This window comes from Tiliqua scincoides, chromosome 2, assembly GCF_035046505.1.
Source record: "Tiliqua scincoides isolate rTilSci1 chromosome 2, rTilSci1.hap2, whole genome shotgun sequence".
Classification (NCBI taxonomy): domain Eukaryota; kingdom Metazoa; phylum Chordata; class Lepidosauria; order Squamata; family Scincidae; genus Tiliqua; species Tiliqua scincoides.
In genome coordinates, this window is record NC_089822.1 from 217,223,039 (window position 1) to 217,235,840 (window position 12,802).

The following is a 12,802-nucleotide window of genomic DNA, read 5'->3' on the forward strand; positions in this document are numbered from 1 at the left end:
TGGAGAGATTTGGGTCTGTGTAGTGGACCCCTCCTGCTCTGCCTTGTCCCAGGGAGCAGATCCACATTATAGGGTGTGGGGTAGGACATGCTGGGCTTGGAGCCTGAGGGATTTGAAAGACTGGAAGAATTCATGGATGATGTTCTCAGTTCCTTTTATTGGAATGTGGGCTTACAGCATGGCTTGGTGAGTCCTGAACACTTCTTCAGTCCCGCACCATCCCACAGTTCAGCAAACCATCCTCCCCTGTTTCTTCACTGGGAGTGCTTCACAGGGAGTTTCTTTGGCCCTGGGTAGGGCTAGCTGTGGGTGGGATATTTTGGGCTCAGCTAGAGTGTCTCTGAGTTTGCCTTGGGACTCTTCTGGCCAGTTTGGATTCCTGTTGGCCAAGCATGCTGGGGGGGGGGGGGAGTGTGATCACCTGGTACCCTTTCTCAGGGACCACTTTTAGCCAGGTATCAGGAATGTCCTTTGCCCAACCCTCAGACCTTGTGCTACTTCCTTCTCCTTCTTCCCACTTCTCACCCCTTTCTTTTGCCTCTCTCCAGTCCTTTCCATCTTCCTTTTCTTCTTGTGTTTTCCTAAAGACTTTATTTAAGGCCTTTATCCTGCAGCTGACCTTCTTCACCTCCAGACTTTCTCCAGCTATCTTTTTCCTTCTCCCTGTCTCCTCTTGTTTCATCCTCTGTTCTTCCTCTGTTTCCTCTCGTTTCCCCTCTTTCTCCTTTCTCTGTTCTGCTTTTGCTTTTCCTCTCATCTCTCTTTCAGCTCCCTTTTCACCTTTCAGACTTCCAGGTCCTCTGATACATACCACCCTCAGTGCAGAGGCTGGCTGGGGTCTTTTCCTTGTCTTCCTTGGTGCCTGGCAATGATGTCATTGCTAGAGTGAAGTTGGAGTGAAGCATTTGCTGTTTCTGGACATTTCCAGCCCTAGCAGGATGCCATGGCTCCATGAGGCACCCTAATTTGAAAGACTAATGCCCCTGCCTACACCAGCTGTTTAGCTGGCATAAGTCCAAGGAGAGGTGTGGCCATGTCAAGCCAGGAGAATGGGGGTGGGATCTGGCATGCACTAGTACAACCAAAATCATACCTTCCTGCTTTCCAACTTTCCCCTCCCACCCTGCTCCCACTTCTGATGCTCCCTCTCTCCTCAGACTGACCTGCCACTACCTTACCTGCACTGGGATGGTGTCTTGTAGCTGTTTGGTGTGTTCATGGGGCTTCCAGCCATTTGTGCCAGTGGCCCTGGAGCACACAACAGCACTATGGCTTTTGCAACACTGCAGTGGCATTTGCAGCAACAGATCATGTGAACCACTGCCTTAGGGCCTGATAGGATGAGGTTGCCCATTGAGAATGAGCACAATGTATGAAACAGTACAATGTATTGACTGTTTTCACAACACAGAAGTTGAAGCCTTGACTTACAGTTTCCATATTTTGGTGCTTGAGTGAATATGTATGCAATACATTACATTCTTTTTTTTGGGGGGGGGGGGGGAGACTTAAATACCTTACTTCTGAAAAAGGAAATCCACTGAATCCACTGAGCCCTCTTAGGTTGGCAAATTTAAATTATCTGTAGCTCTAGCCAGCTTTCATATTGTACTTTAAGGTTTTGAAGTACTTTGTCTACAGTATCTTAGGAATCAATGCATAAATCCTTTTATGTTAGGCATTATAAACGCACAGCAGCAGCACTTCTCTTTTACACATACTGGACAGCACATGTGCACATCCACACATAGGACACTATAAGCCCACTCAGGTGGGAGGGGTTAGGTATTTTTCTTTTATGCTCATCTCAATTTGCCAAACATCAAAAGTAGAAATGGAAAGTATGGGTAAAAATATTTCGTACACAATAGTTCAAAGCATATTTTTAAAACAAACTGGCATGTTGTACTCCTTGCTTAGGATATTCTTCTTGCCAAATTTTATGCACTGATAGGATGCATAGATTTGATTCTATGAGGAATAGCATTTTCAAGCTTTATAATGGAAGAAAATGCAAACAGCCTTCACTATATTACAGCTGCTGTCACAATGGTGTATGAGAAAGTGAGTTCCCAACATTCTGTTTGCCATCCCACCAGCATGGCCAAGGAGCAGACTCCAGAATAGGATATGCACAGTAGGAGGACTTTTGTTTCAGTGGCTTTTGTCCCCAGAGGCAGGAGCAGGTTTTGTTCCTATCTTAGTTGTTTCTTGAGTTTTTGTCTTATGTTTGTCATTCAATGCAGAATGGGAGTGCACTTGTGACGCTGTTGTAATGAGGGCAAAATCTGCCTTCCACCTTAGATGTGGAAGTTCCAGTAATATACATAGCCTTCCTACACATACATTCTATCTATCATAATGCTGGGAATTTGAGAGGATGTTTTCAGTTTTGACACCTGCCTGTCCAGTGAGGCCTCCTAGTCTTCTCGCTGCTGGATTTTATTGCTTGGAATCAGATGTACAAATTTGGGTGATGCCTTTTCCCATAATATTCTTGCACTCAGCTTTATTCTGTGTGTTTTATTGTTTAATGAATGTTTATGGGTAACATCTTGACTAGTACTTGTGCTGTTGGGAGCTCTCTCAGTAACAGTAAACAGCTGTAACAGAAGGGGTATTCCATTGCACAAGGGGTCCTTGCAGAAATTAAAGGACTGCTTATGTGCACAGAGCACTCCTTTCATTCATAGAGGAAGCTTGCATATTTTCATTAGTGTGCATGGTTCATGGTACTGTATTTTAAAAATTGTAACCCAACATGGGGGACTGAATTAAGGGCAAAAAGCAGCACAGGATAGAAATTTTTGGTAAATAAAATTAAAATAAATCAGTCAGCAAGGTTGAAGGTTCATATATTAATGGCCAAGTCTCAGGATATCGCTCTGCTGGCAGAACACGTGTCGCAAAAGTGCTGGAAAGTGACACTTGTGACAGTGCTTCTAACTGGTGTGGTGGGAAGATTGAAATCTTCCCATGTGTGCCAGTGCTTCCAGGGATGCCTGCTGGAGCAGGTAAGTCCAGCACAGTGGTGGGGAGAGTGCAGTGGTGGCAGAAGGGGGGGAGGAGGTGGAACGGGATGGGGAAGGGAGGCAACAGGGCAGAGGGTGTGTGAATCAGGCTCAGGAGGGGGAACAGGGTGGTGCCCACACATGCCATGTCCTGTACTGCTTCCCGAGCCTGACATGGATCAACTCTGGCTTGTTCTCGCAATATCACTGGTGCAGGTCCAAGTTGACCCATTGTGGCTGCTGGGGCTTACCCTGGGGTAAGGGGACGAATATTCTCTTACCCCAAGCAGACAAAGTTAGACAAAGGAGCCTGGTTCTCTCACAAGCCTAGAACTTGGTGGATAAGCCCAATCTGTCTCTGACTACATGCTGCCTTTGGAGGTGGGATCATTCTGAATGCCTCCAAAGAGCAGATCCAAGTTAAAGAACAGATTCTGCCCCACCATCATTTGTGTTTGTCATACTGGGTCAAGTTTGTGGCAAGCAAAAAGCATTTGTGGACTCTTAATGATTATTAACTATTTAGTGTAAAACAGTCTTTTTTGGAAAGTGCTTTTATTATCAAATGAATGAGGACTTTCCACCTGATCCAAGATGCAATGCATATTCTTGTTGGAAGGGTTCTTTTTTGTTATAGGAGATCTGTCAAGTTTTTGGAATGGTTGAAATGATTATATTGTAATTTTTTTTAAATGATTACTTTTCCTTTGTTCTTAAAGAAAGAGTAGACAATGAACACTGTCAAAGAGAGAAAGTGTTATGAACAGGAAACCAGACTTTTCTTGCTTATAAAATTGTCACTCAGATTCCCACCCTTTTTGGACAAATGAACTTTTCTTTAATGGGAAGAGTCAACTTGTGTGGCATTTGCTTGTTAGTGCCACAAAGGATCAAGGCAAATGCTATTAATTTATAAGGTTGATTTCTGAACCTTTTAATCATGGTGAAAAGAATCTGATGACTTAAAAAAGTAGCAAAATGTAATGAAAAATGGTACCGCACAAGAAGTTTGATAGAGCAGGTTTGTTTGATTCTGGGATAATGCATCTTCATCTTCCTCTCTTTCTTTCCAGACGCAAGCTATGCAAATAGCACCAGAATTCCCCTCCCTGGTGACGGACCAACTCTCCAGTCGAACAGCTCAGCACCATCCAAGCAAACTGTGCTATCTTGGCAAGCTGCAATTGATGCTGCTAGGCAAGCCAAGGCTGCCCAAAATATGAGCACTACCACAGCCCAACCTGTAGGATCTCTGTCCCAAAGAAAACGCCAGCAATATGCCAAGAGCAAAAAACAGGGTAATACATCCAACAGTCGGCCAGCCCGTGCCCTCTTCTGTTTATCCCTCAATAACCCAATCCGAAGAGCCTGCATTAGTATAGTAGAATGGAAGTATCCTTTTGGTGTCATTTCGTTTTTTACTGTCAGTTTTCTGAATAAAAATGTACATGTGATAGTCTGAAACTCAAGCTGCACGTTAAATTGTGTTATATGTTTTCTTCCTTTACGTCAGCCTGTGAGATGGGAGTGGAGGAAGTGATATGGACAGAGAAAGGCTGCTTAGCTACTTAAACTCTGAATTACCATTTTCAAGTAGCTTTTTCATTGTGGCAGTGAGGGGATGATGACTCAGGGTCCATATCTGTAATCTTCTCTGATTCTTTCTCCCTGCAAATGAAAAAGCAGCTGAGGAGGGTGACTGTGAGCCAACTTGCAGCTTTTTTGTATTGGTGAAAGGAAAAAAAAAGAAATTTGTAGTTTGAGCCTGAGATTCAGGCTTAATCTTAGGGCCCAATCCTGAGCTTGTCAGCGCCGGCAGTATAAGTGTACCACTGGCTCTGGGTGTTGCAAATGTGCCATAAGGCGCACATGCAACACCCTGTGCCAAGTCAGCTCTTGTGCCGGCCCAGCACCAGTCGACAATGAGCCCAGTGCTGGCTGCACACCGCCCAGAGCAAGGGTAATGTGTGCCAAGGTGTGGTAAGGTTTGTTGGAGTGGGGGGAGGCATTCCGAGATGGGAGGAGGAAGTGGGGTAGGACGGGGTGAGCTCCTATGTATCCAGAATTCTGCATTGGGCCTTTCAGCCTGACATGGAATCTCTCAAGTCTGTACCTGCAAACTAGCTAGTGCAGACTTGAGAAGACTTGAGAAGCCCCATTGTGGGGCTTGGGGCTTCTCCTCCTGTGGCTGCCATGGTGCCACAGGATGCAGTGGTGGCTGCTTGGCACTGCTGCATCTGGCGGCTGTGGCCACTTTAGGATTGGGCCCTTAGATACTTAGATTCATGGAAACACATATAACACAGTTGTAATGCAAGAAATGTCCTTCAGTACAGATTGTAGTAATTTTGATTTCAGGGTTTGTTTCAGGCTTATTAAGGTGACATCTGGAGTTTGCTGCACACACTCAGAAACCTGAAAGCTAACTGAGAAATGGTGATCAGTGGAATGTGCCAAAAATACCTGCTTATAATGAAAAGTGGGTGTTAATGTAGGCTGGTGACTGTGAGGATCAAGTGGAGGTTCAGGTGGAGCCAAGTCTGGCTTAATGCAGGTCCAGGGAACTCGCGTTGAGCCAGTTCCACATATATAAAAACTGCAGATAAACAGGCTCCACCGGTATCATGCTATGATTACATGGCACTTATGACATGGAAATACACGGTATTTAATCCAGTTTGGGTGAAAGGCATCCAGACCTTGATTTTGCCGATTGAAGGAACTCTTACATAGACCTGTGCTTCAGATCCTGAACTACTGCTTTTGAGACCCATTGCCATTCAGGATTAGCAGTACTGTACTGGACTTAGCAGACTGTCATTTTGACATTGTGCTTAAAAGATGCCCCGTAGCCCTATTCTTCAGATGCTGTGTAACCCAAGTCCAGCTATTAATGATATTTTTTCCCCCTTGAACTCAGAAGTTCCTTCTGAACTCAGAAACTGCCTTCCACAGACCTGTCTGATTTGTGGTTTACCACCTAGCGTCTGAAGCGCAAGCGTTACCACCTTGCCCCTCTGAAGTCTGCCACAGGCGAGGTCATCCAGGATCGGGTGCAGCAGATGGAACGCTGGGTGCAGCACTACTCTGAGCTATATTCCAGAGAAAATGTAGTCACCAAAGAAGCACTGAACAACATTGAGTGCCTGCCTGTGCTGGAAGAGCTTGACAGTGAACCAACCCTAGAAGAACTTCACGTGGCCCTGGACTCCCTTGCCTTTGGCAAGGCACCTGGAAAAGACAGCATCCCTGCTGAAGTCCTAAAATGCTGCAAAGAGATCATCGTCACTGAGCTGCATGAAATCCTCTGTCTCTGCTGGAGAGAAGGTGGAGTACCTCAAGACATGAGGGATGCAAACATCATCACGCTGTACAAGAACAAAGGTGACAGGGGTGACTGCAACAACTACCGCGGCATCTCTCTCCTTAGCGTTGTAGGAAAGCTGTTTGCCCGAGTTGTACTAAAGAGGCTCCAGGTACTTGCAGAGAGCGTCTATCCAGAATCGCAGTGTGGATTCCGAGCCAACAGGTCCACCACTGATATGGTATTCTCCCTTAGACAACTGCAGGAGAAATGCAGAGAACAACGACAGCCACTCTTTATAGCCTTCATAGATCTCACAAAGGCTTTCGACCTGGTCAGCAGAGACGGCCTCTTCAAGATTCTCCCCAAGATTGGATGTCCACCCAGGCTCCTCAGCATCATCAGATCTTTCCACAAGGACATGAAGGGCACTGTTGTCTTCGATGGCTCCACATCAGACCCTTTTGACATCCGAAGCGGAGTGAAGCAGGGCTGTGTTCTTGCACCAACCTTGTTTGGGATTTTCTTCGCTGTCCTGCTGAAGCAGGCCTTTGGAACTGCAACAGAAGGCATCTATCTCCGGACCAGATCAGACGGAAAGCTCTTCAACCTCTCCAGACTGAGAGCAAAATCCAAAGTCCAGCTGAAATGTCTGCGTGACTTCCTCTTTGCTGACGATGCAGCTGTCACTACCCACTCTGCCAAAGATCTCCAGCAGCTCATGGATCGTTTTAGCAAGGCCTGCCAAGATTTTGGACTGACAATCAGCCTGAAGAAAACACAGGTCATGGTTCAGGATGTGGACTCACCTCCCTGCATTACAATCTCTGAGCATGAACTGGAGGTTGTCCATGACTTTGTGTACCTTGGCTCAACGATCTCCGACACTCATTCTCTCGATACCGAGCTAAACAAGCGCATCGGTAAAGCAGCTACCACGTTTTCCAGACTCACAAAGAGAGTCTGGTCCAACAAGAAGCTGACGGAACATACCAAGATCCAGGTCTACAGAGCTTGCGTCCTGAGTACACTTCTGTACTGCAGCGAGTCATGGACTCTTCGCTCACAACAGGAGAGGAAACTGAGCGCTTTCCACATGCGCTGCCTCCGACGCATCCTTGGCATCACCTGGCAGGACAAAGTTCCAAACAACACAGTCCTGGAACGTGCTGGAATCCCTAGCATGTATTCACTGCTGAAACAGAGACGCCTGCGTTGGCTTGGTCATGTCGTGAGAATGGATGATGGCCGGATCCCAAAGGATCTCCTCTATGGAGAACTCGTGCAAGGAAAGCGCCCTACAGGCAGACCACAGCTGCGATACAAGGACATCTGCAAGAGGGATCTGAAGGCCTTAGGGATGGACCTCAACAAGTGGGAAACCCTGGCCTCTGAGCGGCCCGCTTGGAGGCAGGCTGTGCAGCATGGCCTTTCCCAGTTTGAAGAGACACTTTGCCAACAGTCTGAGGCTAAGAGGCAAAGAAGGAAGGCCCATAGCCAGGGAGACAGACCAGGGACAGACTGCACTTGCTCCCAGTGTGGAAGGGATTGTCACTCCCGGATTGGCCTTTTCAGCCACACTAGACGCTGTGCCAGAACCACCTTTCAGAGCGCGATACCATAGTCTTTCGAGACTGAAGGTTGCCAATACAATACATACCTAGCGTCTGCTAGTTGCTGGCAGTCTTGCAAAGAATGCTGGGCTAGGCATATCATAACTTAATCCAGCAAAGCACTTAAAGAAAAGTGTATAATACAGATTACTTATGCCTTAACTTTTAAAAGATCCTGAGTATACTATGCATGTTTACTTTGTAAATGTAAAGTGGAATGGAGAAGTGGATGGGCAGAACAAGGTGGTAACAGGGTGAGGGAGAAGGTGGTTCAAGCCTGGAAGGGGTCAGGGCCAGCAGTGCATGCCAAATCCTGACCCTCTTCCTGGGCCTGATCTGCCTTTGAGCTGGCACAAGACTGAGTTGACCCATAGTGGCTTCTGGGCCAGAATGACCAGATGCAATGGAGGACAGAGTGCCTTTACCTTTAACTATTGTATAGAAGAGGAAATTTTGGCAGGTGCAACTCAACATGGAAAGGTTTAAAAAGCAGCACTTGCCAAAATCGCATCACTGCCTTCCCCCTGCCCCCGCTGTCTCCCCCCCCCGTCCCCACAAGGACTTACTGCGCTTTTCAAACTCCTGGAGCGTTTGAAAACTGCAGCCTTACCCCCCAAGGGAGCCTCCAGCAGCTATAAATCCCCTGCATGATATAGTAGAAGCTCTGCCTGTGCTGTTGCATCACCCCAGAGGGATTTAGTTAGGATTGGGCTGTAAATTACCTTGGATCCTGAGGAACTGCCTGTGAGAGCCATTATGAATCAGAGTTGGTTGGGCCTGCCATATCTTAAGTCTGATTCAGTCCTTAAAAAAACTCCCTTCAGCTTGACTCTTCAGGCATTATGTAACCTGAGAATGGTCATTTTGACACTGGTAGAGATTGTTATTGAACTTAATGTCACCACTCCATTAATCTTCATAAATCAGAGGTGGTTGACCCTTCTTTTCTAATACTGTTGGCAAACATCACAGTGTGGGCTAATTCCTACTGTGTTGCATATATATAGATTCCATTAGTGCTGATGGTAGTATTGGTAGGCACTGTTAAAAGAACTGATCTCTAGGCATTTCACCAAAGATGTGCATATCGATTCAATATTACGTAATTAGATTAAATTTTAAGAATTTGTGCATAAGAATGTAATGTGCAGTTTACCACTGTAATCCCATCCCCCCCCCAAGGACAATGGAAAGTCATGGTGCTGGAGAACAATTTGATCAGCGAATATAATGGATGCTTATGGAGACTGGATTGTCACTTCCATCAGTCAAAAAAATGACAAGGGCTTGTCAGTTTTATATCAGAAACAAGCTTATCATTTTTCATGGAGAAATTACTATGGAATTAAAGCAGGCTTTATATGTGCACTTTTCAATGTTGGGTGTTCCTTAACAAGACATTTCAGACCGTTTGACATATTTATATTACTGGCTATTTTTGCCAATTGTGTGGCCTTAGCTGTTTACATCCCATTCCCAGAAGATGATTCTAATTCAACAAATCATAACTTGGTAAGTTTTTTGTATTTCTATCTTCCATTTGTGTTTTTTAATCTGTACGTGGAGCTTTAAAAAAAGGCATTGTAAGACTGAAACATACATCTAGTAAAGAGGGATGATGTATTTCACTTGCCAGTTGTTTCAGTTGCAGGTTGTAATAGGCATCTCTGATTTCTGATGTAATAAGCAGGTTCATGATCATGATAAATTCTTAGGGCAATTCAAACATATTATAGGGAAGATAGTAATTGGATTTATATGTTGCTGTTTTTTATGTTTTGCTATTTACTATCTTAGTGCTCCTTAATCTTTTGCTTATGACCCTAACATGAACTTTTATTTCTGTATTCATTAGCTTCACTTATTTTGGGGCTTTAAAACAAAAACCATAAGTCTCAAATGGCTTAGTTCAATTGAGATCTACTTGGTAGTAAATTATTTCAGGATAATAATTTATATGGGAATAATACATTATACAGCACTGTATACCTAATAAGATTTAACTTTGGAAGAAGGATGTAATAATCCAGGGAGTGATGGTTTCAAGGAAATTTATGTACTTTAAAGTCAAGTTGTATAACCAGAATGCTGTTGTCTGGTAGGAGCTTTTGGTAGGAGTTGGTCCATGTCAATGTTTATATGCTAAGATGCTAAGTGAATGTTTGCTGTCAGTCAGTGCTGTACAATTATAGTCCTGCAACTACAGAATTCTCAGGTAGTCTCGTGACTTGAAGAAATATGACTTGTGCTCTGTTGAAATTCTCATCTGGAGGTATACCATTCTTATTTGCACACTGGGCAGTTCTTGCTACTGTTGCTACCTCTGTTGTGATTTTGGGAAGTGTTCTCATGTGAAAATCAAGTCCACTAAACAAAAAAACCACACGTTCAATGTCACAGACCAAGCTACTTCTTAAACTTTCTATGAAACATGCTACGTTTTTACACTGGATGAAGGGCTTTTATAACAAATCACATATAACCTCTATATATGAAAATTGAGGTCATCTACAGTTCTTGTATGAGGACACAGCTGTCTCATGTAAGCAGATATGATTGGTATATTCATTGGAACCAAGGAAGTGGTTACTTGGTATAGATTGAATATTTGCCATAAAGCCAGATGAAAACCAGTCTACAGTTCTGGTTTTGCAAATTTTGCATGTTTATACCTTGACTTTTGTGTAGGAGGAATGCCAGATAAATCCTGCAAGTATTTAACAGTGTCAGTATATTTTTCTTTTCAAAAATATTTGTCAGTGTAGGGTTCTGCAATACAGAAGACACTTGTTTAAAACAATTTATTTTAAACGTTTTGTCTATTTTTGTAGAAAATGCAAGTCTTTCTACTTTTGAACAATTTTATTTGTTTTTCATTTATTGAGACTATGATATTAAACAGCTGGAGATAACAAAAACATTGAGAAAAAGCAGAATAATTCAGGTCAGTGTGAAGAACAATTTATGCAGCAGTGTGTCTGAGCCAGACAACAGTCTGTTTTTTCTCTCAGATATTTAGGACACAAATCTGCATCACTGTCAGTTCACTGGGAGGTCTGTGCTAATAATTAATATCATAAAGTATTATGTGAAGTGAGTAAAGCATTTGTCTGCGTCAGATGCTGATTTTATATAATGTTTGCCATTTTAAAAACGTGTAAACTTATATCTTTATACCCTCAATCTAGGATGTAAGCCTCACTTTCATATTTTAAAACTTGTTTAAAAATGTTTTGTTTTTGAAAACAAAACATAGTTAAAAAAAAAACTTGCTCACTATATTTGTTACAGAGATTTATACTGACTCATTAGTATAGCTCAAGGGTGTCCAAAGTTTTTGGCAGGAGGGCCGCATCATCTCTCTGACACTGTGTTGGGGGCCGAATTAATTTACATTTCAATTTTGACTAAATTTACATAAATGAATATATTAAAGATGAACTTATATGAATGAATGAAGGTCTTGCATTAGCGCAAGGCCTATAAAAGGCCTTGCACGAAGCAAGGCCGGCCTTTCCTTTACTGCTGCTACTGCATCACAGATCTGAAACAACAAGCAGTGGAGGGAGCCCTCATCCCACAGCTCACTCGAGAGGCCAAACAGTTGCCCACCCGCTGAGAGCAGTTGCATCAGGCCAGTGTGGGCTCCAACAAATCTCCAGAGGGCCAGAGGCTCATTGGAGACAAGGGGCTCCCTGAGGGCCGCATAGAGAGGCCTTGAGGGCCGCAAGTGGCCCCAGGGCCGGGGTTTGGGCACCCCTGCTATAGCTAGTAGAGCTCTCTTCGGATTTTGTGTATTTGTTTACACACAATTTCAAAGTGTATTTTGGTCATACGTTTCTCTGAAGTTTAAGTGTATTGTGCTTTGAGCACAACAGAAAAGCTAACCAAAGTCAATTAAAAAAACCAAATATGCAATGTGTAACTGTGCAATATGTTATTGATAACATATGTATCCTAGATTATGTACTGTTTGTAGATTTTACTGAGTGTAACTCAGTGTGTGTAATCTGCTCATGGGTGGCACATTGTTACAGGTACACTAGGCCAGATTGTTTAAACAGCACCTTGAATTAGGTCCCAAAGCACACAGCAAGCCACTGTAGTTGACCGAGAATTGGGTGAATATGCTTCTTGTAACTTGTGCCTGTTAAGAAGCAGGCAGTAGAATTTTGCATTTGTTGAAGATTCTAGATCATTTTCAAAGGCAGCCCTATGTAGGGTGCATCACAAGAATTAACTGTTGTTGACATGCGTGTTCCCCTGTTTTACCCCAGAGACTGCACTGTACCTTTAAATCCTCTAAGACTTGAAGAGAGGATGCAACTGCTGTGCCTTCCTTCCCATTCTACCATCTGTTCTATTGCCTACCTTCTCTCTGACTTGCAGTAGCAAACATGATTCTAGTTTTGCCTCAAAGGGTAAAAGTCATAGCCACTGTGCAACTCCTTAGAGTTTCAGGGCCTAATCTTATCCAGTTTTCCATTGCCAGTGCAACTGTGCCCATGGAGCATGCGCTGCATCCTGTGGTGGGAAGGGAGTCATAGAGGCCACCTCAAGGTATAGGAACATTTGTTCCCTTACATTGGGGCTGCATTGCAGCTGCACTGGTGCTTGAAAGTTGGATAGGATTGGGCCCTCAGACTTTTCAAAGTATAAGCAGAGTGCTTGGGTTACAACCTGGCAACTCCTGTACATTTACTTAGCATTTAAAGCAAAAAGAAAAAAAAGAAAAAAGAAAAAAAAAGATTGACAGGTTTCTGAACTTCAAAAAGAGAAGAGGCATTTGAAAGGCTGGTGATTTGTGAGCAAACTGTATGGAAAGAGTAGGGCCACTGCATATGTCTTGGATTCGAACAATGAACAATGTCTGT

General features: G+C 43.8%; 1 protein-coding gene across 2 annotated transcripts in view; it reads left to right on the plus strand.

The window, feature by feature from the left end:
• The first annotated feature begins 4,215 nt into the window (after positions 1–4,215).
• Positions 4,216–12,802, plus strand: part of CACNA1D (calcium voltage-gated channel subunit alpha1 D) — a 277,638-nt gene continuing 269,051 nt past the window's right edge. For both annotated transcript variants that reach the window (XM_066613921.1, XM_066613922.1), the window contains exons 1-2: positions 4,216–4,403; positions 9,335–9,440. In XM_066613921.1, the coding sequence (XP_066470018.1) occupies positions 4,231–4,403; positions 9,335–9,440 (279 nt within the window). In that variant the 5' untranslated portion in view covers positions 4,216–4,230. The remainder of the gene's footprint in view (positions 4,404–9,334; positions 9,441–12,802) is intronic.